The sequence below is a fragment of the Rhea pennata genome, chromosome 26, assembly GCF_028389875.1.
Source record: "Rhea pennata isolate bPtePen1 chromosome 26, bPtePen1.pri, whole genome shotgun sequence".
Lineage (NCBI taxonomy): Eukaryota > Metazoa > Chordata > Aves > Rheiformes > Rheidae > Rhea > Rhea pennata.
The window spans coordinates 1,539,745-1,562,842 of NC_084688.1; the positions used below are offsets into that span (position 1 = coordinate 1,539,745).

At 70.9% G+C, this 23,098-nt stretch overlaps 4 protein-coding genes across 9 annotated transcripts; 1 reads left to right on the forward strand and 3 right to left on the reverse strand.

Annotated features, from left to right (window-relative positions):
• Positions 1–194: 194 nt before the first annotated feature.
• ERBB2 (erb-b2 receptor tyrosine kinase 2) lies at positions 195–10,495 on the reverse strand. 4 transcript variants are annotated; one of them, XM_062595527.1, is made up of 27 exons: positions 10,397–10,495; positions 8,481–8,632; positions 8,177–8,363; positions 7,489–7,626; positions 7,275–7,343; positions 6,691–6,803; positions 6,435–6,576; positions 6,235–6,351; positions 5,844–5,970; positions 5,675–5,748; positions 5,478–5,568; positions 5,199–5,398; positions 4,910–5,042; positions 4,692–4,782; positions 4,432–4,592; positions 4,304–4,351; positions 3,969–4,107; positions 3,727–3,807; positions 3,549–3,647; positions 3,278–3,463; positions 3,034–3,189; positions 2,821–2,896; positions 2,580–2,726; positions 2,359–2,456; positions 2,102–2,272; positions 1,510–1,780; positions 195–1,421 (listed from the first exon to the last, which is right to left on the reverse strand). In XM_062595527.1, exons 1-27 carry the CDS (start codon positions 10,473–10,475, stop codon positions 1,066–1,068), a joined length of 3,702 nt encoding a protein of 1,233 aa, XP_062451511.1. In that variant the 5' UTR covers positions 10,476–10,495; the 3' UTR covers positions 195–1,065. The 4 variants fall into 4 exon arrangements, with proteins under 4 accessions (XP_062451511.1, XP_062451510.1, XP_062451509.1 ...); XM_062595526.1 differs by having other exon boundaries at positions 3,727–3,849; XM_062595525.1 differs by having other exon boundaries at positions 4,432–4,782.
• Positions 10,496–12,365: 1,870 nt separating this feature from the next.
• Positions 12,366–17,762, forward strand: PGAP3 (post-GPI attachment to proteins phospholipase 3). Of its 3 annotated transcripts, none has more exons than XM_062595646.1 (8): positions 12,366–12,564; positions 13,412–13,509; positions 13,870–14,022; positions 15,645–15,707; positions 15,889–16,022; positions 16,219–16,355; positions 16,510–16,714; positions 17,090–17,762. In XM_062595646.1, exons 1-8 carry the CDS (start codon positions 12,366–12,368, stop codon positions 17,151–17,153), a joined length of 1,053 nt encoding a protein of 350 aa, XP_062451630.1. In that variant the 3' UTR covers positions 17,154–17,762. The 3 variants fall into 3 exon arrangements, with proteins under 3 accessions (XP_062451630.1, XP_062451632.1, XP_062451631.1); XM_062595648.1 differs by having other exon boundaries at positions 15,961–16,022; XM_062595647.1 differs by having other exon boundaries at positions 13,900–14,022.
• Positions 17,763–18,170: 408 nt separating this feature from the next.
• PNMT (phenylethanolamine N-methyltransferase) lies at positions 18,171–20,012 on the reverse strand. The gene is made up of 3 exons (XM_062595769.1): positions 19,841–20,012; positions 19,431–19,638; positions 18,171–18,747 (listed from the first exon to the last, which is right to left on the reverse strand). Exons 1-3 carry the CDS (start codon positions 19,992–19,994, stop codon positions 18,312–18,314), a joined length of 798 nt encoding a protein of 265 aa, XP_062451753.1. The 5' UTR covers positions 19,995–20,012; the 3' UTR covers positions 18,171–18,311.
• Positions 20,013–20,992: 980 nt separating this feature from the next.
• On the reverse strand, positions 20,993–22,658 carry TCAP (titin-cap). Its single transcript, XM_062595679.1, has 2 exons — positions 22,469–22,658; positions 20,993–21,663 (listed from the first exon to the last, which is right to left on the reverse strand). Exons 1-2 carry the CDS (start codon positions 22,615–22,617, stop codon positions 21,408–21,410), a joined length of 405 nt encoding a protein of 134 aa, XP_062451663.1. The 5' UTR covers positions 22,618–22,658; the 3' UTR covers positions 20,993–21,407.
• Between the last annotated feature and the right edge of the window lie 440 nt (positions 22,659–23,098).

Here is a 23,098-nt window from a genome sequence, read left to right on the forward strand (position 1 = left end):
GACTCTTACTTTACCACCAGGTAAGTGGGTCCTGCCCTCTCTTACCTCCCTGGGTGGGAGCTGAGCCCAGTGGGGCCAGGGCGAAGGGAAGCTCTGGTCCCTGGGAAACGGGAACGGCTCCCCAGTCCCATGTCAGCTGCCGATGGGAAAGGGCAGACGCCGGAGAATGGGGGGAACCAGGCAGACAAGCAAAGTAGAAAAACAATGTACAATTATCAAATATACACCTAGGTGTGATACAGTCGGCTTCAAAATAATCCAGCAGGTGTCTGGGCCAACGCAGAGGCCTGGCGGCTGTGTCACCCTGGTCTCAGTGCAAGTCTGTGTGTCCCGGCCTGGCCCGGGCTCCGGGGTGGGGAGGGTGATGTGAGCAAGGTTCCCGGCACGGATCCAACTGGGACAGGTCTGGAGATGTGAGCAGTAATGAAGTCTTTGGGGTGCTGCTGGGGCAGGGGGATGTGTGCTGTTAGCTAGATAGGGAGCCCAAAGGGGCTGGGGAGGGAAGCAGCAGGTGTAGAAAACAGCAATAAATAGCACAGCGGCGAGGAGGTGTGTGTGTACCCAGCCAGCTCCTGCTGGGTCGCTGCTCCCCGGCTGCTGGTGCTGTGAGCACTGGCTCCCGTCGGCAGAGGCAGCTCCGGAGCCCCGGCGGAGGGCTGCTCAGCTGTGTCCTGGGACGTTGCTGCCTCTGGCTTCCCTTGTCCTTCTCCGGGACACGCGCGCTGCACAGGTGTGAAGGGTCCTGGGCCCTGTGGGCTTGAAGCTTTTCAGCGCTTGCAGGCGGCAAGGGAAGGCTGTGCTGGAGCGGGGCTGGCCCTGGTCCTGGCTGCAGGGCAGAGCGCCCTGTGCTGCTCCCCCTCACAGCCTGAGCTCCATCCCCCGGCTCACGGGGGGCATTCGGCCCCGCAGGCACTGCCGCGCTCCGTCCCGCAGGTCCTGGGCTCTGCCAGCCCCGCCGCGCTGGCGCGGGCGCCGCCCAGCCCAGCCCAGCCCTGTGTTCGTGGGCCGCTGCACACCATCCCTCCCCGAGCTGCCTCAGTGAAGGGGGGTCGCCGTGGCCCGGCCCTACACGGCCGCGTCCGTGGGCCGTGTGACGGCGTCGGCGAGGCCGAGGTACTCGGGGTTCTCGGCTGTGGGCGTCACGTCGGTGCTGGCCTCGGCACCGCCGGCCTTGGAGGGGTCCTGGTTCCAGTAGTAGGGGTTGTCGAAGGCCTGGCTGAAGGGGCCGGGGCCGGGCAGGCAGGGGGGCGCCAGGTACTCGGGGTTCTCCACGGCGTGGCCAAAGGGCCCCCCGAAGGGGTGCTTTGGTTCCTTGATGAGCCCGTTCTTGCCTTGGTGGCCCTTGGGCTTATCTGGCGGGGACGGTGGTGCACAGGGGTGCCGGGGAGGAGACCGGGGCTCCCCAGCCTGGTTCACGTACTCTGTGGGCACGAGGGGAGCGTCAGGGGCTGGTCCAACATGCGCAGCCCCCGGAGGAGCCCTCAGCCGCCCCCTCCCACCCCTTCCTACCTGGCATGGCAGCGCAGGGGGACAGGGGGGCAAAGCCATCGTTTTCCAGGCCCTCGTTCTCGTCGCTCGGCAGCCCCGTGGGATCCTCGCTGTATCGCTGCGGCGTGCTGGGCTCCCGCGCTGGCGGGCTCTGCAAGGCTGCCTTGGCTGCGGCTTCCCCCTCCAGCGCCTCCGGAGCGGGGCTCTCCGGCCCCTCCGCCGCGCTCTGGGGTGGGAAGGGGAAGGCGGCCAAGTCCTCGCTCTCTCCGTCTGCCGGGCTCTCTGCGGTGCTCTGGGTGCGGGACAGGGTACAGGAGTCAGGCACGGCGCCAGGGCCAGGGCCGTTTCCACCCAGGCCACGGTGCTGACGCTGGAGGTCTGCGGTCTGCAGGCGGGCTGGGCCCTCGGGGCAGCGTGAGAGACTTTGCGCCCAGTGTTCCCCAAGCACGCACATGGCTGCAGCCTTGCCTGGCCCTGGCTCGTGCCCTTGTGCACCAGAGGTGCCCTGGCACCGTTGGCAGCAGGTTACCCAAACCCTCTGCCAGGAACAAGGGCTCGGGACAGCCCGTCCCCGTGCCAGCACCCGGCCCCTGCCCAGCAAGGGAGCACGTACGCGGGTAGAGGAGATGCGGCTGCGGTAGGTGGTGGAGGTCTCGGCGCTGAAGAAGCCTTGGTGAGGGACCAGGTACTCCTCAGCATCCACCAAGTCGTCCATGTCCTCCTCCTCGAGCAGGGCTCGGTAGAAGGTGCTATCAATGGAGCTGGGCAGCCCGATCATGTCGTTCTGGGGGCGAGGGGAGCAGTCAGTGCCCGTGTCCTGCCCCGAGGAGCCGGTGAGGGGCAGGCCCCCCACCCTGAGGACCCGCGTACCTGGATGACCACGAAGCGCTGGGGGTCCCGGGCCATGCGGGAGAACTCGGTGACCAGCTCGCGAAACTTGGGCCGGCACTCGGAGTCGATCATCCAGCCTAGGGCAGAAGCGGGTGCTGTGAGGGCTGGTGCCCCCAGGCACCGGCCCCTCCCTGCTGGGATGAATGTCCCTGTGGTGCCCCGTCCCGGGGCCCCGGGCCGCGTCCCCCCCCGCCCCGTACATTTCACCATGATCATGTAGACGTCGATGGTGCAGATGGGCGGCTGCGGCAGCCTCTCGCCCTTCTCCAGCAGGTCGGGGATCTCCCGGGCAGGGATCCCATCGTACGGCTTCGCCCCAAACGTCATCAGCTCCCACACGGTGACGCCTGCCGGGGGGGAAGCTGGGGGTGAGCGATGCCTTTGGCCCCGCAGCGTGCTGCCCTCGGCACCATGCCCAGGGCTGGGGCCAGCTCGACGTACCGTAGCTCCAGACGTCGCTCTGGTGCGTGAACCGCCGGCGGAGGATGGACTCCAGCGCCATCCACTTGATGGGGACCTGGGTGGACAGAGACAGGTGAGCAGGCGTGCGGGGTCTGGCCATCCCCAGGGGACGCAGCTCCAGGGGAGACGCGGTCCCTGGTCCCCACCACTTTGCCCCCCAGGGCATGGTCCCCGCATCCCCCGGCCCCCCACCTTGCCGCCGTCGGCGTGGTACTCGGTCTCGTCGATGTCGAGCAGCCGGGCCAGCCCAAAGTCGGTGATTTTGACGTGGTTGGGGCTCTTGACAAGGACGTTGCGAGCAGCCAGGTCCCGGTGCACCAGCCGCACCTCCTCCAGGTAGCTCATCCCCTGGGGGCAACAGGCATCAGGCTGGCCCAGGCCCCTGGTGCCCAGGCCGTATCCCCCCCACCAGGTCCCTCTGGATCCCCCATCCTACCTTGGCGATCTGCACACACCAGTTGAGCAGGTCCTGGGAGCCGATGCGGTCCTTGTTCTCCCGCACGTAGTCCAGGAGGCAGCCGTAGGGCATCAGCTGCGTCACCAGCTGCACCGTGGAGGTGAGGCAGATGCCCAGCAGCCGGGACACGTAGGGGCTGCCCACCCCCGCCATCACATAGGCCTCCTGCAAGCGGCAAGGGAGACTGGGCTGGGTGGGGAGCTGCGAGGACAGCGCTGGCTGCCGCTGCCCACCCGCCTGCACCACTCACGTCCAGGATCTCTTTGTTGGCTTTGGGTGACGTGTTCTCCCGCAACACCTTGATGGCCACGGGGATCTTCACGCTCTCCCCATCAGGGATCCAGATGCCCTGGAGGGGGGGAGCTGGTAAGGGAGTGCAGAGCAGGGATGAAGATGGGGATGGACAGGCGGTGCCACCTGCCCCTCACCTTGTAGACGGTGCCGAAGGCACCGGAGCCCAAAACCTTCACTTTCTTGAGCTCCGTCTCTTTGAGGATCCGCATCTGGGCCTGGTTAGGCAGGGCCCCGCTGGGTGTCAGTGGCTCCACCAGCTGTGGGGCACAGATGGGTGAGGGGTGCTGCTGCTGGGCTCCCCCCAGCGCCCAGCTCCGGCCGTCCCAGGGTCAGGCCACGCTGCGAGAGCTGCGGGCTCCGGCTCTGCGCGCCCCACCTCCGTCTCCTGCAGCAGCCGCCGCATGGTGTGCTTCCTCTCCTGCTGCCGCCGGCGCTTGACGCAGACGACAGTGATGAGCAGGAGGACGACAACCAGCAGGGCCCCCACCACGCCAGCAATGATGGATGTCACCTGGCTGCAGGACAGCAGGTGACAGGGGGACAGCGGCTACGGGGGCAGCCTGGCCTGCCCTATCCCCTGGCACCAGGATGGTGCCTGGGGACACGATGCTGTTTGTGCTATTGCCCCGTCTGGGGCAGGCTCCTGGCTGGAGGAGCCCCCTAGCATCCAAGACGTGTGGGACGTGGGGTTCAGGGCAGGTGGGCACGTACCTTGGCTTCTGGTCCATAGGGCAGCCATCCTCATCCCGGATCGTGCACCTAGGGACACAGAGAGCCCCCCTGAGCAGCTGCCCGTGCCTCCCTCCTCGTGCCTGGCGTTTGGCCGGCCCTGCACTCACGAATGCGTGCAGTTGGTGGGGCAGAACTGGCAGACGCCGTCTTCGTCTGGGTACTTCCAGATGGGCACGAAGGAGGCATCGGCCTTCACCCCGCTCGGGCACTTGCGCACGCAGTTCTGGGCGTCCTTGTAGTGGGCGCAGGCCACGCACTGGTCCGCCTCCTGCGCAGAGGGACGGTGAGGGACGCTGGCGTCCACAGAGGGGCCACGGCCGCCCCTCCCTGCACAGGGGACGCCCCCAGCCCGTGCCCATGTCCTCACTGATCCGAAGCAGGTCTCGGTGCCGTTCTGGGGCTGGCACTCAGGGTGGCAGGGGAGGCACCGCGTCCCATTGGCGTGTTCCCGGACAGCTCTGTGCGGAGACAGGAGTGTGCACCGTTCTGCACGAGGAACGAGTCCTTCAGCCCCTCCAGCTGCAACGGGGAGGTGGAAGGGGGCCTGCCCTTCTCCCCGCCGGCCAGGCTGAGCCCCGTACTCACCCATCCAGGAGGTTGCAGGAGGCGACGCACTCCTGGCCGCGCATGAACCGCTCGCAGGAGACGCACTGGGTTGGGCCAGGGCCCCAGCAGTGCCCGTTGGCACAGAGCTGGAAGCAAACCAGCCCCTCGCTCTCTGGAGGGGGGCACTGTTACTGCCCGGGGCCATGGGGCTGCTGGCTCTCCCTCAACTCCCTCCTCTGGTGCTGGGTGCCGAGGTTGGGGGCCAGCGGCGCAGAGGGGTTGCAGGGCAGCGTGCGGGGCCGCAGTGGAGGGAGGACAGCCCCCTTACCGCACTGCTCTGGGGGTTTGTTGTGGGTCTGGAAGAGGCGCTGGCGGGGGTTGCGGAAGATGCTATCCCAGGGAACCTTCTGGAGGAAGCAGAGCTGGGGGTTGTGGTGGACGAGCACCATCCCGCTGCTGATCTCCTGCAGGGAGCGGAGCCCCAGCGCCGTCACGGCCAGGTCCTGCAGCGTCAGCGAGTAGGCCCCACTGCGAGACACGGGCCGGGTGAGCGGGCACGGCCACGCTCGCTCACTCCCCGGGCCCGCGCGGCCCTGCGCCCACTCACTTGTGCAGCACGCGGCCCCGGATGATGCGCAGGTTTTGGAAGACGCGCAGGTCCGGCAGGCTCGGAGGCCAGGCCGCGATGTACAGGAAACCTGTGAGGAGCAGAGCGGTGTCACAGCACGGTGGGGCGCCCCTGAGCCTGCCCAGGGCGTCCCCCCTGTGCCGGGCTGCCCCTGTCCTTAGTGCTGTCACTCTCACCTGTCAGCTCCTCCAGGCTCTCGAAGGTCCAGAGCAGCTTGGGGTCCAAGGGCGCCGTGTTGGTACTGGGATCGCTGGCGGAGATGGGATGGAGGTTGGAGGGGGGCAGGTCCTGGTGTGGGTCCCGGCAGACCCCGCAGGGAGACGCGGCGGGGTGCGGGGTGCTTACCCAGCGAAGGTCTCGGGCAGGAAGGCCAGGCTGCCGAAGATCTTGGTGCAGCCAGCGAAGTGCTGGATGTTGGAGGCGTTCACGGCCCGGACGCCCTTGAGGAAATCCACGCCCAGCCCGTAGCACACTGGGGGCAGAGCAGGGCTGGGTGGGGGACGGGACACCCCAGGGTGGGGGACACCCTGCAGGGACCCTCCCAAGGCTGAATCCCTGCTCCTTCTGGAGAGCCCAACCCTTGGCACTACAGGGACACAGGGGACCTTCCCAGCACTTCTGGGCCCCCCAGGGATTCCCCGGACCTCTCAGGGAGCCTAGAGCCCCCCAGGTTAATGCAGGCAGACCCCTGGGGCTGTCCCCTGAGCCGTGCCCAGGCGCCCCGCAGGCTGTTTACCTTCCGGGCAGGGCTTGCTGCACTTCTCGCACTTCTGCACGTTGTTGACGCTCACCTCCTGGCTGTTCTGGGGGCACACGAGGGTGCAGGAGCCCACCTCCGTCGCCAGGTAGTTATCTAGGGCAAGGCGGGAGGGCTTGGCGGTCAGGGCTGGGGGCCGGCGCAGCCACGCTCGGCGCCCGGCGCGGTGCAGGACTCACAGGGGCACTGGCTCACGCAGCTGGCGCCGAAGGTGTAGCGCCCGTCGCGGTTGGGCACCGACTCGAAGGTGTCCGAGTTGTAGATGACAAGGGGGGGACAGTGCAGCTCGCAGATCCCGCTCCGGTTGAAGTTCAGGCAAGCCTGGGGCATGAGGGGCTACAGTGAGACCTTTTGCCCCAGAGACCTCTAATAACCCCCAGCCTGCTCCCCAGGAGCCCCCTGCCAGCCCCGCGCCCCCCCAGCCCCGGTGCCCACCAGGCAGTCGGAGTGCTTGGGGCCGGTGCAGCCTGCGGCACACTGCTCGTGGCAGCAGTCCGTCGGCTTCGTGCCCTTGCAGCGGGGGCACCCGTGGCAGATGCTGTTGGTCACTAGGGGGGAGAAGAAGGACACGGTGGGGACAGGGACCCCCTTGGGCTTCCCCTAGTGAGAGGAGGGACGTTGGGGGCCCTCCACCCTTTGCCAGGAGTTGAGGCCATAGGACTGGATCCCCCACCCCAGCCTCACCCTAGGTGCTGGTCTGCCAGACCCACCCCGGCCCAGGGATTCCCCTGCCCCGCCATGTTGGAGCTGGGGGGCACAGGGACCTGGGGGGGAAGGGGGGTCCTGGGCTCAGGGATCAGTGGGGGGCCCTGAAATCTTTGGGGGGTAAATGGGGCACTCATGGGGCAGGGAATTCGGGGGTCTCTGTGGCAGGGATTTGTGGAGGAAGGTGGGGATCCCCAAGGCAGAGGTTTTAGGGATGCACAGGGCAGGGATTCGGTTCAGCTGAGTGGAGGGTCCCAGGGGCAGGGATTTTGGGGGTTCCCGCAGCCAGGGCTGGCTCCAGGCGCCATACTCACGTGTCTGGCAGTCCTGCGGCCCATCGCCCCAGCAGTGCCCCTCCGTGCACAGCTCCCGGCAGTCAGGACCTGGCCGAGGCGGGGGAACATGAGCGGCCTCCGCATCCTGCCCCAGGCACCCCGTGGGAACAGCACCCCGGCGATGCCGCAGCTCCCAGCAGGTAGGACCCCTGCCCGCCCCGTTCCCCCCCTCCCGGCCCGGCGTGGGGCTCACAGCTGCGGCTGCGGGTGCTCTCCACGTGGGTCTCGCCACGGAGCTCGTTGTGCCGGTGCAGGATGTCGGCCCAGAGGATGGTCTCCTGGAAGCAGAGCTGGGGGTTCCTCTCGATGCGCACCCCACCCTTCAGGATCTCTGTGCGGGCACCGCCACCGGCGTGAGCACCCGGCCCCAGCGCCCGCCCCGCAGGGGCAGCCAGCCCTGCGGGGACACCCAGCCCTGGGCAGGGACCAGCGGGGTACTGACAGCGCCGTGGGGACACCCGGGGACCATCAGCTTCATGGGGAGACCCAGCCCAGGCGACCCAGAGGGGACACCTATCCCCGTGGGGAAACCCAGCCCTACAGGGACACCTAGCCCCACACAGGGATCAGCAAGGACCAGGGGGGACGAGCATCTTTGTGGGGACACTCACTGTTCCGGACAGGGACCACCGGGCGGCTGGCAGCCCCATGGGGAAACCCATCCCTGGGCAGGGGCCAACGGGGATACCCAGCCCCAGGTGGGGACCCGCAGCTCCACGGGGACACTCAATCCTGGACAAGGGACCAGAGGGGACTGGTAGCCCCATGGGGACACCCAGTCTCAGGCAGGGATGCCCAGCCCGAGCATTCAGCCCCAAGCAGGGACCAGCACCCCCCGGCACCCCCAAGCACCCAGGCCCGGTGAGGCACCCAGCACCCACCTGTGAGGTGCCTCATGCCGAGCTGGCGGAGCCCCGGAGCGCCCGCGGGGCCGGCGTTGCCCAGCACGGCCAGGGCGTAGCGCTCCTCGAAGAGCTGCGTGCCCCGGATGATGCGCAGGCTCTGCAGCTCCAGGCGGCTCACCTGGTTCTCGGCGATGAGCACGTAACCCTGCACCTCCTTGATGTCCTGGGGACGGAGGGGCGGCGCGTGAGGGCCTCCGGCGTGGCCCCCCGGGGGGGTCCCCGGCCGTGCCACTGCCTCGGGGCGTCCCCGGCCACCTCGGGGTGTCCCCAGCCCGCTCACCTTGAGGAAGGTGGTGTCAGCATCGGGGGCCAGGTAGGTGAGCTCCAGGTTGCCCTGCACCACGCGGCAGCCCTGGTAGAGGTGCCGCAGGGTCTCGTAGTGGCTCTCGGGGCTGGAGGGACGCAGCAGCTTCATGTCGGTGCCGGTGCACACTGCGGGGACAGAGCGGGACGTCAGCGCGGCGCTGGCACTGTTGGCGGGGGGACACCCCGAAGCAGCCCCGCGGGAAGCCGAGCCCGGAGCGCCGGCCTCCGCAGGAAATGCCGCGGAGGCCGCCACCGCCGAGAACCTCCGGAGCTGCTTCCAACAGCTTCCTATGGGCTTCCGGCGGGGCCGCTCGCACGGCGGCGTGGGGCAGGCGGGCCGTCCGTCGCGCCTCCGGCCCCTTCGCGCGTCCCCGGGGCCGCGTGGGGCGGCCCGGCCCGGCCCCAGGGCGAGCGCGGGGCCACAGCACCCTGGGGCGGCCCCTGGCACCACCCTGGGGCTGGGCCAGCCTGGGAAACCGGCCTGGGAAGGTGGGGACGGCGAGGCGGGAGGCCGCCGCGGCGCGCACCCAAGCCCTGGCGGGGGCCGGGCTGCGGTTGGCGTCCCCCAGGCCGCCCGCGCCGGCGTTCCCGCGGATCCCGGGATTCGCCGGGGGCCGGGCGGGAGCGGCAAGGCTCTGCCCACGCCGGCGGGAGGGGGGAGCGCCGAGACAAGACCCGATTGTTGAGCGGCGGCGGATGCCAGGAGCCCCCGGACGGCCTCGCCGGAGGCCGCCAGCCCCCTCCCCGAGCCAGCCGGGATTCCTGCCACACACAGCCCCACGGATTGGCGTGCGTGCGCGAGGCGGGGGGAACGGCTGGGGGGATCCTCCCCCAGCACCACCGCCAAGGGCAACGGCGCCGGGGGCGAGCTGAGACCTGGCGCCGTCGTGTCACGGGTGCCCGCCCTGGGCCGGGCGGGTGAGTCACGGCCGGCGGGGCGGCACGGGGGGCCCCGCGGCCGCGGCCCGGCCCGCCAGGAACCGACTTTTCAGGTCGGGCGTGTTTGGGGAGCTGACGCAGGGCCGCCGCCGCCGTGCCTCGGTTTCCCCGGTGCGGCGCGGCAGCGGCGGGGTAGGGGGGGGCCGTCCGACCCGGCCAGGCCGCAGGCCCGCCATGGCCGCTGCCGTCTCCTAGCAACCGCCCGGCCCGGGGCACCGGCCCGGGGCACCGGCATGGGCCCCCGTCCGCCCCGCGTGGGGAAGCCGAGGCCCGGCGGCGGCCGTGGGGAGCTCCCCGCCGGCGTCCCCGCCGCCGCCGCCGCCGCGGCTGACTGACAGCCGCCCGGTGCCCGGCAGCTGCCCGCCAGCGGCCACCTGCCCCCGGCGTCGGCGTCGTCGTGTCCCCCCCCCCGCCGCGGCCTCCCCGCTCCGGGAGGACGAAGCTCAAGGCCCCGCGGCGGGCGGGGGCGAAGGGCGGCCCGGGGCTGCCGGGCGGCTCCCGCCTGCGCCCCTCGACGCCCGCCGCCGCCACGTGCCCGCGCCGAGGGGGCCCCCGAGCCCCCCCCGCCGCTGCGCCCGAGCTTCGGCCCCGGGACCCTCGAAGGGGGGGGGGGGAGACGGGGATGGGGGTGGTACCGGCGGGGGGGGGGGTCCAGCTTCGCCCTCCCCCCCCCCCGGGGTGGGGGTTGGTACCGTCGGGGGTGAGTCTGGTCTCGCCCCCCCCCCCCCCCGGGGAGGGCGGTGGTACCGGCGGGGGGAGGGCTCCGGTCTCGCCCCCCTCCCCCCGGGGCGGGGGGTTTTCGCCCCCCCCCCCCTACCGGGAACCCCCCGCACAAACCGAGCGGCCCCGCGGTGCCCCCGATCCCTCCGCAACTTTGCGCCCAGTCCCGGTGCCACCCGGGGCGGGGGGGGGGGGGGGCGGGGAGGGGGCCCCGGCGGCCCCGGCACCCACCTTCGGCGGCGGCGGCGGAGCAGAGGGCGGCCAGGAGCAGCCCGGTGCCGAGGCAGCAGCCGCCGCCCGCGGCGATCATGGTGCTCAGCGCGGGCCGCGGCCCATGGCCCCGCGCCGGCCGCTCCGGGAAAGTTTGCGGCGCGGAGCCGCCGCCGCCCGCCGCGCTCCCGGGCTCCGCCTCGCGGGGCCGCGCCGCGCTCCCGGCCCCGGCCCCGGGCCAGGGCGCGCCGCGCGCTCCCGCCGCCCCCGCGCGCGCTCCCGCCGCCGCCGCCGCGGGTCCCGCCGGGACCCCCCGCCCGGAGTGGGGGGGGGGCGCGGGAGTGTGGGGCAGGGCGGGGGGAGTGGGACGCGGGGACGGCGCTGGGGTACGGGGACAGCGCCGAGCTATGGGGCAGCGCAGGGGTACGGGGACAGCGCCGGGGAACGGGGACAGCGCCGAGCTATGGGGCAGCGCTGGGGTACGGGGACAGAGCCGAGCTATGGGGCAGCGCAGGGGTACGGGGACAGCGCTGGGGTACGGGAACAGCGCGGAGCTATGGGGCAGCGCTGGGGTACGGGGACAGCGCTGGGGTACGGGGACAGCGCCGAGCTATGGGGCAGCGCAGGGGTACGGGGACAGCGCTGGGGTACGGGGACAGCGCGGAGCTATGGGGCAGCGCTGGGGTACGGGGACAGCGCAGGGGTACGGGGACAGCGCCGAGCTATGGGGCAGCGCAGGGGTACGGGGACAGCGCCGAGCTATGGGGCAGCGCAGGGGTACGGGGACAGCGTCGAGCTATGGGGCAGCGCAGGGGTACGGGAACAGCGCCGAGCTATGGGACAGCGCTGGGGTACGGGAACAGCGCCGAGCTATGGGGCAGCGCAGGGGTACGGGGACAGCGTCGAGCTATGGGGCAGCGCAGGGGTACGGGGACAGCGCCGAGCTATGGGGCAGCGCTGGGGTACGGGGACAGCGTCGAGCTATGGGGCAGCGCAGGGGTACGGGGACAGCGCCGAGCTATGGGGCAGCGCTGGGGTACGGGGACAGCGTCGAGCTATGGGGCAGCGCAGGGGTACGGGGACAGCGTCGAGCTATGGGGCAGCGCTGGGGTACGGGGACAGCGCCGAGCTATGGGGCAGCGCAGGGGTACGGGGACAGCGCCGAGCTATGGGGCAGCGCTGGGGTACGGGGACAGCGTCGAGCTATGGGGCAGCGCAGGGGTACGGGGTCAGCGTCGAGCTATGGGGCAGCGCTGGGGTACGGGGACAGCGCCGAGCTATGGGGCAGCGCAGGGGTACGGGGACAGCGCCGAGCTCTGGGGCAGCGCTGGGGCGTGGGGCAGGGCTGCAGCGCAGGGACAGCGCGGGGGTGTGGGGCAGGGGGCGGCCCTGGGGCAGGGGGCGGCCCCAGCACGTCGGGTCGGTGGTGGGCCGCGGGCGGAGCTCTGGGCCGAGGGGGCGGCCCGGCCCGGCGGGCTGGAGGAGGGGCGCCATTCAGGGCGCCGAGCCCCCGGAGCTGCGCGGGAAGGGGCTCCCGGGGAAGGGGCTCCCGGGGAAGGGGCTCCCGGGGAAGGGGCTCCCGGGGAAGGGCCCTCGCTGAGGGGGCGGCGGGTGCCACCAGGCCCAGGGCTCCTCTGACCCCCGGCGCCGTCCCATGAGCCTCTGGGTGGGACGTTATATCCCGTGATGCTCCCCGGGCCATTGAGGGGGGGGGGGCGCTATATCCCGTGATCCTCCTCGGCCGCAGTGGGGCGCTATAGCCCCTGATGCCCCTCGACCACTGAGGGGAGCGATATCCCGTGATGCACTGGGGGCGCTGTATCCCTTATGCTCCCCGGCCATTGGGGGGCGCTATATCCCGTGATGCTCCTCGGCCACTGGGGGCGCTGTATCCCTTATGCTCCCCGGCCGGCGGGGGCGCTATATCCCGTGGTGCTCCGCGGCGCAGTGGCGTTTCCGGGGCAGCGGCCGGAAGCGGGGCCGGGCGGCGATGGCGGCTCGGGGCGCCGCTCGGGCCGCGCTCCTGCTGCTGCTGGGGGCGGCGGCGGCGCCGGGCCCTGCTCGCGGCTCGCAGGGCGACCGGGAGCCCCTGTACCGGGACTGCCTGGCCCGCTGCGAGCGGCGCAACTGCTCGGGGGCGGCGCTGCGGCACTTCCGCGCCCGCCAGCCGCTCTACATGAGCCTCACAGGTACGGCCGGGCCCGCCCCGCGCACCCGTTGGCTGGGCGCGGGGAGGCCACGCCCCCTGACGAGGCCACGCCCCTCTGGAGCCCCGCCTACAACACCGCCCCGGGCGGGTGAGCGGCCCCGGGGCTCTGGGGCCGGACCAGGCCGTACTGGGAGGGCTCTGGATCGTGCTGCGGCCGTACTGGGCCATTCTGGGGAACACTGGGCCATGCTGGGAGACACTGGGCCATCCTGGAGGCATGCTGGGGATCATGGGGCCATACTGGATATCACTGGACTGTACTGGAAGCATGCTGGGGGTCATGGGGCCATACTGGGTATCACTGGACCATACTGGAAGCATGCTGGGTTCGCTAGGCCCCTGTGCGGGACACTGGGCCGTACTGGAGGTAACTGGGCCATGCTGAGGGACACTGGGCCATGCTGAGGAGTTCTGTGCCCTGGTAGGTGTTAATGGGCTGTACTGGGGCTGTGCTGGGCTGAGCTGAACCGCCGCTCTGGAAGGACACTCAGCTGTATAGGGGGGTGCGGGGCCATGCTGGGGGACACTGGGGAAGACTGGAGCCCAGGCACTGGCCCTGCCTGTGCCCAGCACAGTGGACATCCCCCCAACTGGGCAGGGCAAACCCTAGTGGGCTCCTCTTTGCCCCGATCTGGGCCCCAGCACCCCTAGGTGCTGGGGTGTTCAGACTGTTCTGCCTAATGGAAACACCGGGGTCTGCACTGGGATTGACTGGAGTGGGCTCTGTGACTGGGGATGGGGCACCCAGGAAGTGCCGAGCCCCTGAGAGACCCCTGCCCATCCTCGGAGGCCTGTGCTGGCCGCCAGCTCCTCTCCCTCCGCTGCAGGCTGGACCTGCCGAGATGACTGCAAGTACGAGTGCATGTGGCTCACGGTGCGGGCCTACGTCCAGGGCGGCTACAAAGTGCCTCAGTTCCACGGCAAGGTGAGCCGGGTCGGCACCCAGCACCGTGTGCTTGTGAGGGAGACGTGTCCCCGAGGCCTGGGGCGGCCCCGCGCACCGGCCTGTCCTCCCCTGCCCCATCCCTTTGGCCTCTGAGCTGCCCGGTCCTCCCTCTGCCCAGGGTGCCAGGCACGCTCCAGCCGCCTCGGGCCATTCCGGCAGCGGCTGCCTGAGCCCCCCGGGCAGAGCCCCGCGACGAGGGTGCTAACACCCAGCCAGCACCCGGCTCCTCCGTCCGTGAGGGCTGTGCCCAGCAACTGCTGGGCGCCGTGTCCAGCAGAACGGTGCGGTCCACGCAGCTAACGTGTCTGTCATCCGTCTCCTTCCTGTTTTCTGTTCTAGTGGCCCTTCTCTCGCTTCCTGTTCTTCCAGGAGCCCGCGTCTGCCTTCGCCTCCTTCCTCAACGGACTCGCCAGCTTTGTGATGCTGCACCGCTACAAAGCCTCCGTCCCGCCCTCCTCGCCCATGTACCACACGTGCATCACCTTCGCCTGGGTGAGCTGCGCTCGCACAGGCGCCTTCGCTGTGGGGCTGCCCAGGGAGGGCAGGGCTGCAGCGAGGAGCCGTTCCCTGCTCTCTCACTGCTGCTCCGGGGGTCCCCTGTTAGCCTGTGCCATCGCCCCCTTCTCCCAGGGACCCTCCGGGGTTATTTCAGGGTCCAGCAAGCTGAGGGGCTCTCTGGTCAGTGGTGACTGATACGTTGCTCCCGCGAGAGGGATCAGTCCTCTGAGCCAGCTTGGGTGCCCCGGAGCAGCAGGATGTGCTCCGTGGGGTCCCGGAGGGCTGCGGGGGAGCCCTGTCTCGTGGCCCTGTTCCCATCTGCTGTGGCTCTGGCTCTCAGCCAGCCTGTGTAGGGGGGTGGCTGGACCCCCCAGTCTTGGTTCACGTTTGCTGCCCGGCTTCCTGCCCACAGGGGTCTGGGGCTGGTTGATGTGAGTTGTGCGATTGCCCTCTGCTCCTGCCCTTGCTCCCGGAGCTGCCTCGTCTCTGCCCTCCCCATGGACGGCACCGTCCCTGCGCTCCACAGAGCTGTCCTTCTGGGGGACAGCCTCCCTCCTTCACTGCCCTTGCTGGCTTCGGCAGGCCGAGGGGACAGGCTTTGTGCAGGGGCTTCTCGCTGGGCCGTGAGCGTTCAGTGCCTCTTGCCTGCAGTAAACTCCCTGTGCCAGGGCAGGGGGAAATCGCTGCCGCTCAATACAGACCTGTGCGTGGGTGGGAGCCGCTTTCCTCGCCCCGCAGGAGCTGTCTGGAGCCTTGGGGCGCGGGGTTTGGCTGCTTGCTGCTCAGGTCGTTGTCAGGGGTGTTGCTGCTTATAAAACCACCCAGGCACAAAACGAGCCCTGTGACCCCACCACGGCGTGTTGTCTTCCCGCCCGGGTCGGCTACGTGAGAGAGCTGACGCCGGTTCCCAGTTGGTGCCGGCAGCGGTGCAACTGCCCGAGCAGCCGCAGCCGGTGCGCGAGTGGCGGAGGAGGAGGTTCTGCGCTGAGCGCGGCGCTGGGCAGGCAGCGCTTGCCTGGGCATCCTCTGCCAGAGAGCAGTCTCAGGGGCTTTTAAATAAACAGCTGATCAGCAAACCCTGCACAGCTCCATTAGCTGCCGCCTGCCCCGGCAGCTCGCGTCTGCAGATCCAATTTTCGGGGCACTCTTGTTTGATAATGAGACTGACAAGCTGGTTAGGGGGAACGTGATTGAAACTAGTAATTGGCACTTAGCTAATAGCATTGGCTGTTTAATCTTTCGCCGCGCAGCGTGCCGCGGTTAACAAGGTGATTAAGTGTAGCCACACCGATTCTCGCGGCCCTGCGGCCGGGCTTTGGCGTCGGAGCGTACCCGCTCTCGGTGGGTGCCGCGAGCTGCGCTGCTGTCGCCGGCTGAGCCTGACGTTTGCCGGTCGGGCAGGGAGTCGATCAAAGCTGTTGGCAACGGGGCAGCGAGCAGCGAGGGGTCCTGGGATGCCGTGCGTGCCCCAGGAGAGCCTCCGCTGAGCAAAGGGCTTGCGGGGTTTAAGTGGGGATTGAGAGGATGCTGCCGCTCTGGTTCTTCTCTCGAGACTCCCAGGTCGTGATTGCCCCAGCCTGAGATTTCCCTGTCTAACCAGCCACCTCCTCCCCTAGGTCTCCTTAAACGCCTGGTTCTGGTCCACTGTTTTCCATACGAAGGACACAGCTGTAACGGAGGTGAGTGTCACCCTGCGGAGCTGGCGCCGGTGGCTGTGGGGCTGCCCCTTCCTGACGTGCCGCAGCGTGTCCTGCGGCTTCGTCACCCTCTGTCCCCACACCTGCCCTGGGGTCTGGTTGTTCCTGCCTGGGTCTGGAGGGACTTTCTCACCTCTGGACCTTGCTGAGTTTGTCCTGAAAGCTCTTGACCCTCTGGACGCCGTCTGTGTTATCCCTGCTCTCTGCACTCCCAACCTGGCCTCGTGTCTCGCAGAAGCTGGATTACTTCTGCGCTTCGGCCGTCGTCCTGCACTCCATCTACCTGTGCTGTGTCAGGTGAGCTGTGGCGCCGGGCTTGTGCCCGTGCTCCGCTCACCCTCCGCAGCCAGCGCCCCGCTCGCGTCCCGGCTCCGGGGGACGCTGCTGGGGCCGGCGAGGAGCCTCGCCGTGGGGCAGGCCGGGCGCTGTGCCCATTGCGTCCCCAGCCCTGCCCGGAGCTGCACAAACCCCAAACTTCCTCCTTGTCCCCCAGGACGCTGGGCCTGAAGCGGCCAGCCTTAATCAGCATCTTCAGGGCCTTCCTCCTCCTCTTCCTCACCTGCCACATCTCCTACCTGACGCTCGTCCAGTTTGACTACGGCTACAACATGGCCGCGAACGTGACGATCGGTGAGGCCCCGACGCGCATCCGTCCGCCTGCGGTGGGGAGAAGACGGTGGTGGCTGTGGGTCAGAGGGTGATCCCGGGAGCCGGCGTGGGAGGGCCGTGCCAGCGGGTCCAGCCTGTGCCAAGCGGGTGCTCCTGTCTCCCCGGTGCTCCCCAGGCCTCCTCAACCTCTTCTGGTGGCTGTGGTGGTGCGTGCAGAACCGCCCGCGCCTGCCCCACGTCTGGAAGTGCGCCGTGGTGGTGCTGCTCCTGCAGGCCCTCGCCCTGCTCGAGCTCCTCGACTTCCCCCCGCTCTTCTGGGTGCTGGACGCCCACGCCATGTGGCACATCAGCACCATCCCCCTCAACGTGCTCTTCTACAGGTCAGTGCCCTGGCCCACCCCCTTCGCGGGGGACTGGACCCCCCTCTCTCCCAGATGGGTGCCCCTCTCTTGCCCATGGGGTGCTGGGGCACCCTGCTGCCGATCCCTGGGAGCCAGAAAGCCCTGAGATTTGGCCGTGTTCCCTGGGGGGAGTTGGGGGACCCCCGTGTCGCTACTGAAGCCCCTGCAGCCGGCGCTGGGGCCGGAGGGTGCAGCCGTGCCCTGCCAGGGCACATCCCGGCCTCCAGCCCCGGCTCCGGGGCTTTTCCCCACGGCCGCGGGGGGCAGCGGGCTGGGGCCGAGCCGCAGCCCCGGCACCCCCGACCCTCCTCGCAGCCCCTGGCAGCCGCCCGCCTCTCCCCCTCCTCTCCGCAGCTTCCTCGTGGACGACAGCCTCTACCTCCTGAAGGCCAACTCGGACCTCTTCAAAGCAGACTAGCGGCGCGGGGGGAAGAGCAGCCCCCCGGCCGCTGCCCGCGGAGGCCTCCCTGGGGCGCCGCCCCGCCGTGTGCCAAGCGGAGCCCCGCCGCCCGGCCCCCTCGGTCCCCGGGCCGCGGGCTCCTGCCTTCCGCTGCCTTCCGAGGTTGACTTTGCTCTCGCTGGGCATCCCCGGCCCGCCCCGGCTTGCTGCCCGCGCCGCGCCGGCGGCCGCCGCTGCCGCGGAGCCCCACAGCCCGCGAGGTGGCAATGGCTGTCGGGGCCGGCGGCGCAGCGGGGGGACGGGGCGGGGGGCGGGTGTGTGCCCCACGGGGCTGCGCAGTGCTTGTGCCCGATGGTGCCTGCGCCCCGGCACACGCGTGCGCCGCGTACGCGCCCGGGGGTGCTCGGGGTGCCCGTGTGGGTGGGTGCTGCTCCGCCTTCGGGGGCTCAGCCCCTGCCTGACGTGGGGTCCGGGCTGTTGGTGTAATGTGTGGGGCTGACAGGGTGCTTTTGCTCATCCATGGTCCCTGGGGCGCCCTGGGGAGGGGCTGTGCCCCCCAGGACCCCCCACAACCCCCCCTTCACCCCTGTGTGTCGTGGGCTCTGAATAAAGCTGGTTTTTAATCTACGCCAGTGCCTGGCCACTGCCCTGCCACCGCCTCGCTCCGCGGCCCTGCCGTGGGGCACCCTCGCCCAGCCCCACTGCGCGCCCAGGCCCCTTACACCCCCCTGCCACGCAATGCCTGCACATGCACTGTGCCCCAGACCCCCTGCTGTCACCCCACAGTGTGCCCCATATCCACCCTGCACTGCACCCCACGCCTGCCCCACTGGCTGCCCCATATCCACCCTGGGGGGTAGCCCACGCACATCATGCCCCAGGGCGTGCCCCACACCCACCCTTGGTGTGCCCCCACCCTCTCTGCATGCCCACCGTGCTGCCCCACTGTGTGCCCCGTGCCTGCCCTGCCGTGCGCCTCCCCTCTCCCCCGGGCCCGGCTCACCGCGCCGCCTGCAGCCGCCTCACACCGTGCTCTGCAGCTCAAGGTTTATTGGGGGGCAGCGTGGGGGGCACTGGGGATGGGGTGGGGGGGGCTCAGGAGCAGCTTTCCGAAATCCAGCTTTGGCAGGGCGCCATCGGGGCTGGCCGGGGGCTCAGGGACAGGCCGGGGGGGGCTCAGGCCTCCGGCGGCTTCTGCGCGTGGGCGAAGAAGACGCCGGCCACGTCGTCCACGCCGGTCTTGAGGGCGGGCGGCATGAGGTAGGAGCGGAAATCGCGGAGGGCGAAGCCGGCCCCGGCCAGGGCGCCGCGGACGTCGTCCTCGGCCAGCGGCACCACGGGCAGGCGCGCGGCGCCCGCCAGGTAGAAGGACTCGCCGAGGGCGCCCAGCAGCAGCGCGTGGCCGCCCGGGCGCAGCAGCGAGCCCACGTGGGCCAGCGCCCGGGCGAAGCTGGCCCGATCGGGGCTCACGGCCTCCAGGCAGAAGGCGGAGAGCAGCGCGTCGGCCGGCGGGCGCAGCGGGGCGCCCAGCGGGTCCGGCTGGTGCACGTCGATGGGCAGGATCCGGCGGAGCCGCCCCCGCAGCCGCCGCTCCTTGTCCTGCCAGTGCTCCCTGCGGGGACGCGGGCGTCAGCCCTGGGGCTCGGCCTGCGCCCGCGGGGAGGCGATCCCGTGGGGACCGGCCTGGCACCCGTGGGGCTGTGGTCCTGCAGCAGGGTGAGGCAGTGGTCCCATGGGGGTCAGCCTGGCACCCACAGGATGTGGGGCTGGGATTGCACAGGGATGTGGGGCTGCAATCCTGCAGGGGACAGCCCGGCATCTGGGAGGCTGTGGGGCTGCAGTCGTGCAGGGATGTGGGGCTGGGATCCCATGGGGTTCAGCCCAGCACCCATGGGATTTGGGCTGCAGTCCCAGGGGGATGTGGGGCTGGGATCCCATGGGGTTCAGCCCAGCTCCCATGGGATTTGGGCTGCAGTCCCAGGGGGATGTGGGGCTGGGATCCCATGGGGTTCAGCCCAGCACCCATGGGATTTGGGCTGCAGTCCCAGGGGGATGTGGGGCTGGGATCCCATGGGGTTCAGCCCAGCACCCATGGGATTTGGGCTGCAGTCCCAGGGGGATGTGGGCTGGGTCCCTGCAGGGATCAGCCCAGCACCTACGAGGATGTGGGACCGGGACCCCCCCCCCCCCCCCCCGGGATGCAGGGTTATGCTCTGCAGGGATGTGGGGTCAGGAGCCCCCCGGGATGTGTGGGCAGGGGCTGGGCTGGGGGTCCCGTGCCCGCGCCGTGCCTACCCTCGGCCCTCGATCTTGCAGACGTGCCGGATGAAGGGGCTCCAGTCGAAGGTGCCGGGCTCGCCCCGCGCCCAGCGCCGCAGCTCCTCCCGGTTCACCGCCAGGTAGTCGGTGGCCACGATCTCCTCGAAGTGGTCGCAGGCGCTGAGCAGCTGGTAGATGGTGGGGCCCGAGCCCACGTCGATGAGCGTCCGCCCGCGGATCTCACCTGGGGGGGGGGCAGGACGCCGGGGTCCCTCACCCAGCCGGGCACCCTGGGGAGGGGGGGGGGTCCGGACGCCAGGGTCCCATTGCGGGGGGGGGGGGGGGGAGGGAAGAGGGGAGCCAGACACCCAGGTGGGGAGCAGCAGGGTGGGCAGGGGGGAGCCGGGTGCCCGGGGTCTCGCCCAGCCCGTCGGCGCCTCCCTCACCGCCGGCGAAGGTCTCGGCCAGGCACCGCAGCTTCCAGGGCACCACGCTCGCCTCCGAGGAGAAGTCGGCGCGCGGCGGCACGTAGTTGTTCTGCAGGTAGGCGCGGGGGTCGAAGCCCTCGTAGCCCGCGCGCACCGCGGCCAGGCTGCTCATGGCGAGGGGCTGCGGGTCCCGCCGCAGCCACCGCCGCTGCCTTATAGCCGCGGCCGGGGCCGGGGGGGGGGCCGGCGGGGAGGCACGGCCGAGCCCGGCGCCGCCGCGATCGCGGCCGTCCATCCCGGCTAACCTGGTTAGCGTCAGCCCCGGGGCCGGGGGCGCGGGCTGGGCTCCGGCGGCGCCGGATCCGGCCCCACGCGGCCGCTCTGTGCTGAGCAGCGCTGGCGGCTCCCGGCTGAGCCGTGGGTCTGGCCCCATAGATTTGGGGGGGGGGGAATGACACCCCCCATCACTGCTCCCTTGTGCAGATGTCACCAATGAGCTGAGCGTGTTGGGCCTCAGCCCGCGGCAGGGCCTGGCACCACCTGCTGGGAGCAGGATGGGACCCACTCGGGCTGGGCACGGGGAAGGGGCTAAGGGCCCCCAAAGCCACGTCCGACACCAGTGGGGACACGGTGGGTCAGATTTAGCCCCTGACACTGGGATGAAGGTGCCGAGGCCTCATGGGCAGCATGTGGGGATGGGGATGGGGAGTGGGACAAGGCCGGGGACAGGGAGGGGACAGGGGCTGGCGGGGACCCAGGGACAGCGGGATCCGGCCAGGAGGGAACAGCTAATCTGGGTGCTGGCACTGGGGCCACCCCGGGCACAGGGACAGGTCAGGCTGGCAAGGGGGGGGGGGGCATTATATAAGCAAATTCCGCCCCCCTCGGGCAAATACCCCCCCCTTTCCAAATCCCCCCCGGGGCTCCTGGGTCCCTCCAGCTGCAGGCAACAGGCTGTGCCTCAGTTTCCCCAGTTCAAAGCCCAATGGGGTGCCTGGGTGCGGGGGGGGTTGTCAAACCCACCCTCACCCCCTAAATCCTGCCCCTGTCCCGAGCATGGTGCCCCCCCCCGCAGCCCTGGTGAGGGGGGATGGGGTGGGCTGGGGCAGCCCGGGCGCGCTGGCACCCCCCCCCCCCCCCCAGAGCCCCTGGGAGCTGCGGAGCCGCAGGGCAAGGCTGGACGGTTTATTGCAGTACAAAGAACGTCAAATCAGTAAAAAAATCCACGCACAGAAACCCGCCTCGGCCCCCACGGGCCCCGGGACCCCCCCCCGCCGGCGCCCGCCGGGGAGCAGAGTCACGGTCGGGCACGGCTCTGCCCCCGGCGCCTCGTCCCCCTCCCAGCCCCCGCCATCGCTGCCCCGGGGGGGGACGACCCAGGAGTCCCCCCCCCCCCGGCCTCCCCCCGCCCACTGCTCTCCATCCACCCGCGTTGCTTCTCCGGGGCTGCAGAACGGGCCCAGGAGTCCGGGCCCCCTCTGCCCCCCGCCTCCGTCGCCGACCTGCTCACCCCCCTGCTAGCAAACTAGAGCCCAGCCCAGCGCCTGCTGCAGCCCCCTGCCCGCGGCCCGGACGCCGGGGCCCCTCAGCCCCGCTGGGCCTCGTGCGAGAGGGAGCGGGAGAGGGTGCGGGGGACGCCGGGCTTGGCGCCGCGCAGGTCGGGGGGCGCGAAGAGGGGCAGCGGCAGGGTGCGGGCGTAGGGCAGGAGGTGCTGGGCCAGCGGCTGCCCCAGGTGCCCGGCGCGCACCAGCCCCCAGGGCGAGCGCTGCTCCAGCACCCGCGTCTCCCCGCGCTGCTCCAGCGTCTCCCGGCGCTGCTCGTCCACCTCCCGCCGGCACCACCTGCGCGCAGGCAGCTCGGGGGGCTGCTCGGGGGGGCTCGGAGCCCCCCGAGCCCCCCGCGTCCTGCACTGCCCCGCAGGGACCCAGAGATCCTCCCCTGTCCCTCACTGGCCCACGGGGATCCTCAAAGTCCCCTCCTGCCCCATGGGGACCCCGGAGACCCCCGCATCCCGCACCACCCCATGGGGACCCCGGAGACCCCCACATCCCACACCACCCCATGGGGACCCCAAAGACCCCCGCATCCCACATTGCCCCAAAGGGACCCCACAGCCCCCTGGAGACCCCAGAGATTCCCACGCCATATCCCACACAGCGCCATAGGACCCACGCATCCCCACTTCCCCCCCAGCCCCATGGGGACCCTAGAGACCCCCATATCCCACACAGCGCCATAGGACCCACGCATCCCCACTTCCCCCCCAGCCCCATGGGGACCCTAGAGACCCCCATATCCCACACCACCCCATGGGGACTCCTCCACCCCTCATTGACCCATGGAGACCCCAAAGATCCCCCCCCAACACATCCTGCCACTGCCCCACGGGGACCCTGGAGACTCCCACACGCTGCACAGCCCCACAGGGACCCCCCACGGGAACGTCAGAGACTCGCACAGCTCACCCAGCCCCACGGGGACCCTTGGGGACCTCCCCCGACCCCCAGCCCCATGACCCTTCCCACAACCCCAGAGCCCCATGGGACCCTTGGGAAAGCCCCAGAGCCCCCCTCAGTGCGTCTAACCTATGGGGACCCTCTCCCAGCCCCGGGACCCCCCTGGCCCCCCGCCGCCACCGCCGCTCACCCCTCCTCAGGCCGGGTGCTGAGCACCAGGTCGAGCCAATCTGCGCTGAAGGACTCGTGGCGCCCCACGTCCTCCTCCCGCACGCGGCAGCCCAGGTGGGCGCCCGAGAGCAGCCCCCCGCTGCGCACCACCACGCTGGGCCCCCACATGCCCCCGGCCCGCGGCTCGGCTCCGGCGTCGCCTGCCCCGCTGCCGCCTGCCCCGCTTATATGGCCTCCGCCGCCGCTATTTTTGGGACGTGTCGCTGGCACCGCCGGGTGCCAAGGGCCCTCTCGGGGCAGGCGGGGGGGACACACACGTGCGTCCCCCCCCGGCCCTGCCGAGCCCCCGCCACCAGGGCCCACGCGGGGCCGGGCCGGAGCGGGCGAGCTGGCAGCCAGCAGGGTCCCGCGGGGCCGGGGCGCTCGGGGCCTTTCTGGCAGGACCGGCCCCGACAGATGGGGGCTGCGGACAGACGGGCGCCCGCAGGGCCAGGGCTCACGTGGCCCCGGCGCTCGGGCACCCAGCGCCCAAACTTCGTCCTCGGAGCTGGCCGAGCCCCGGGCTCGCACCCCGCTTCTCTGAACTGGGGGGAGAGGGGGATCTTCGGGGCGCCCCCGGGATGCTTCGGAGGCAGCCCGAGGGGAGAGG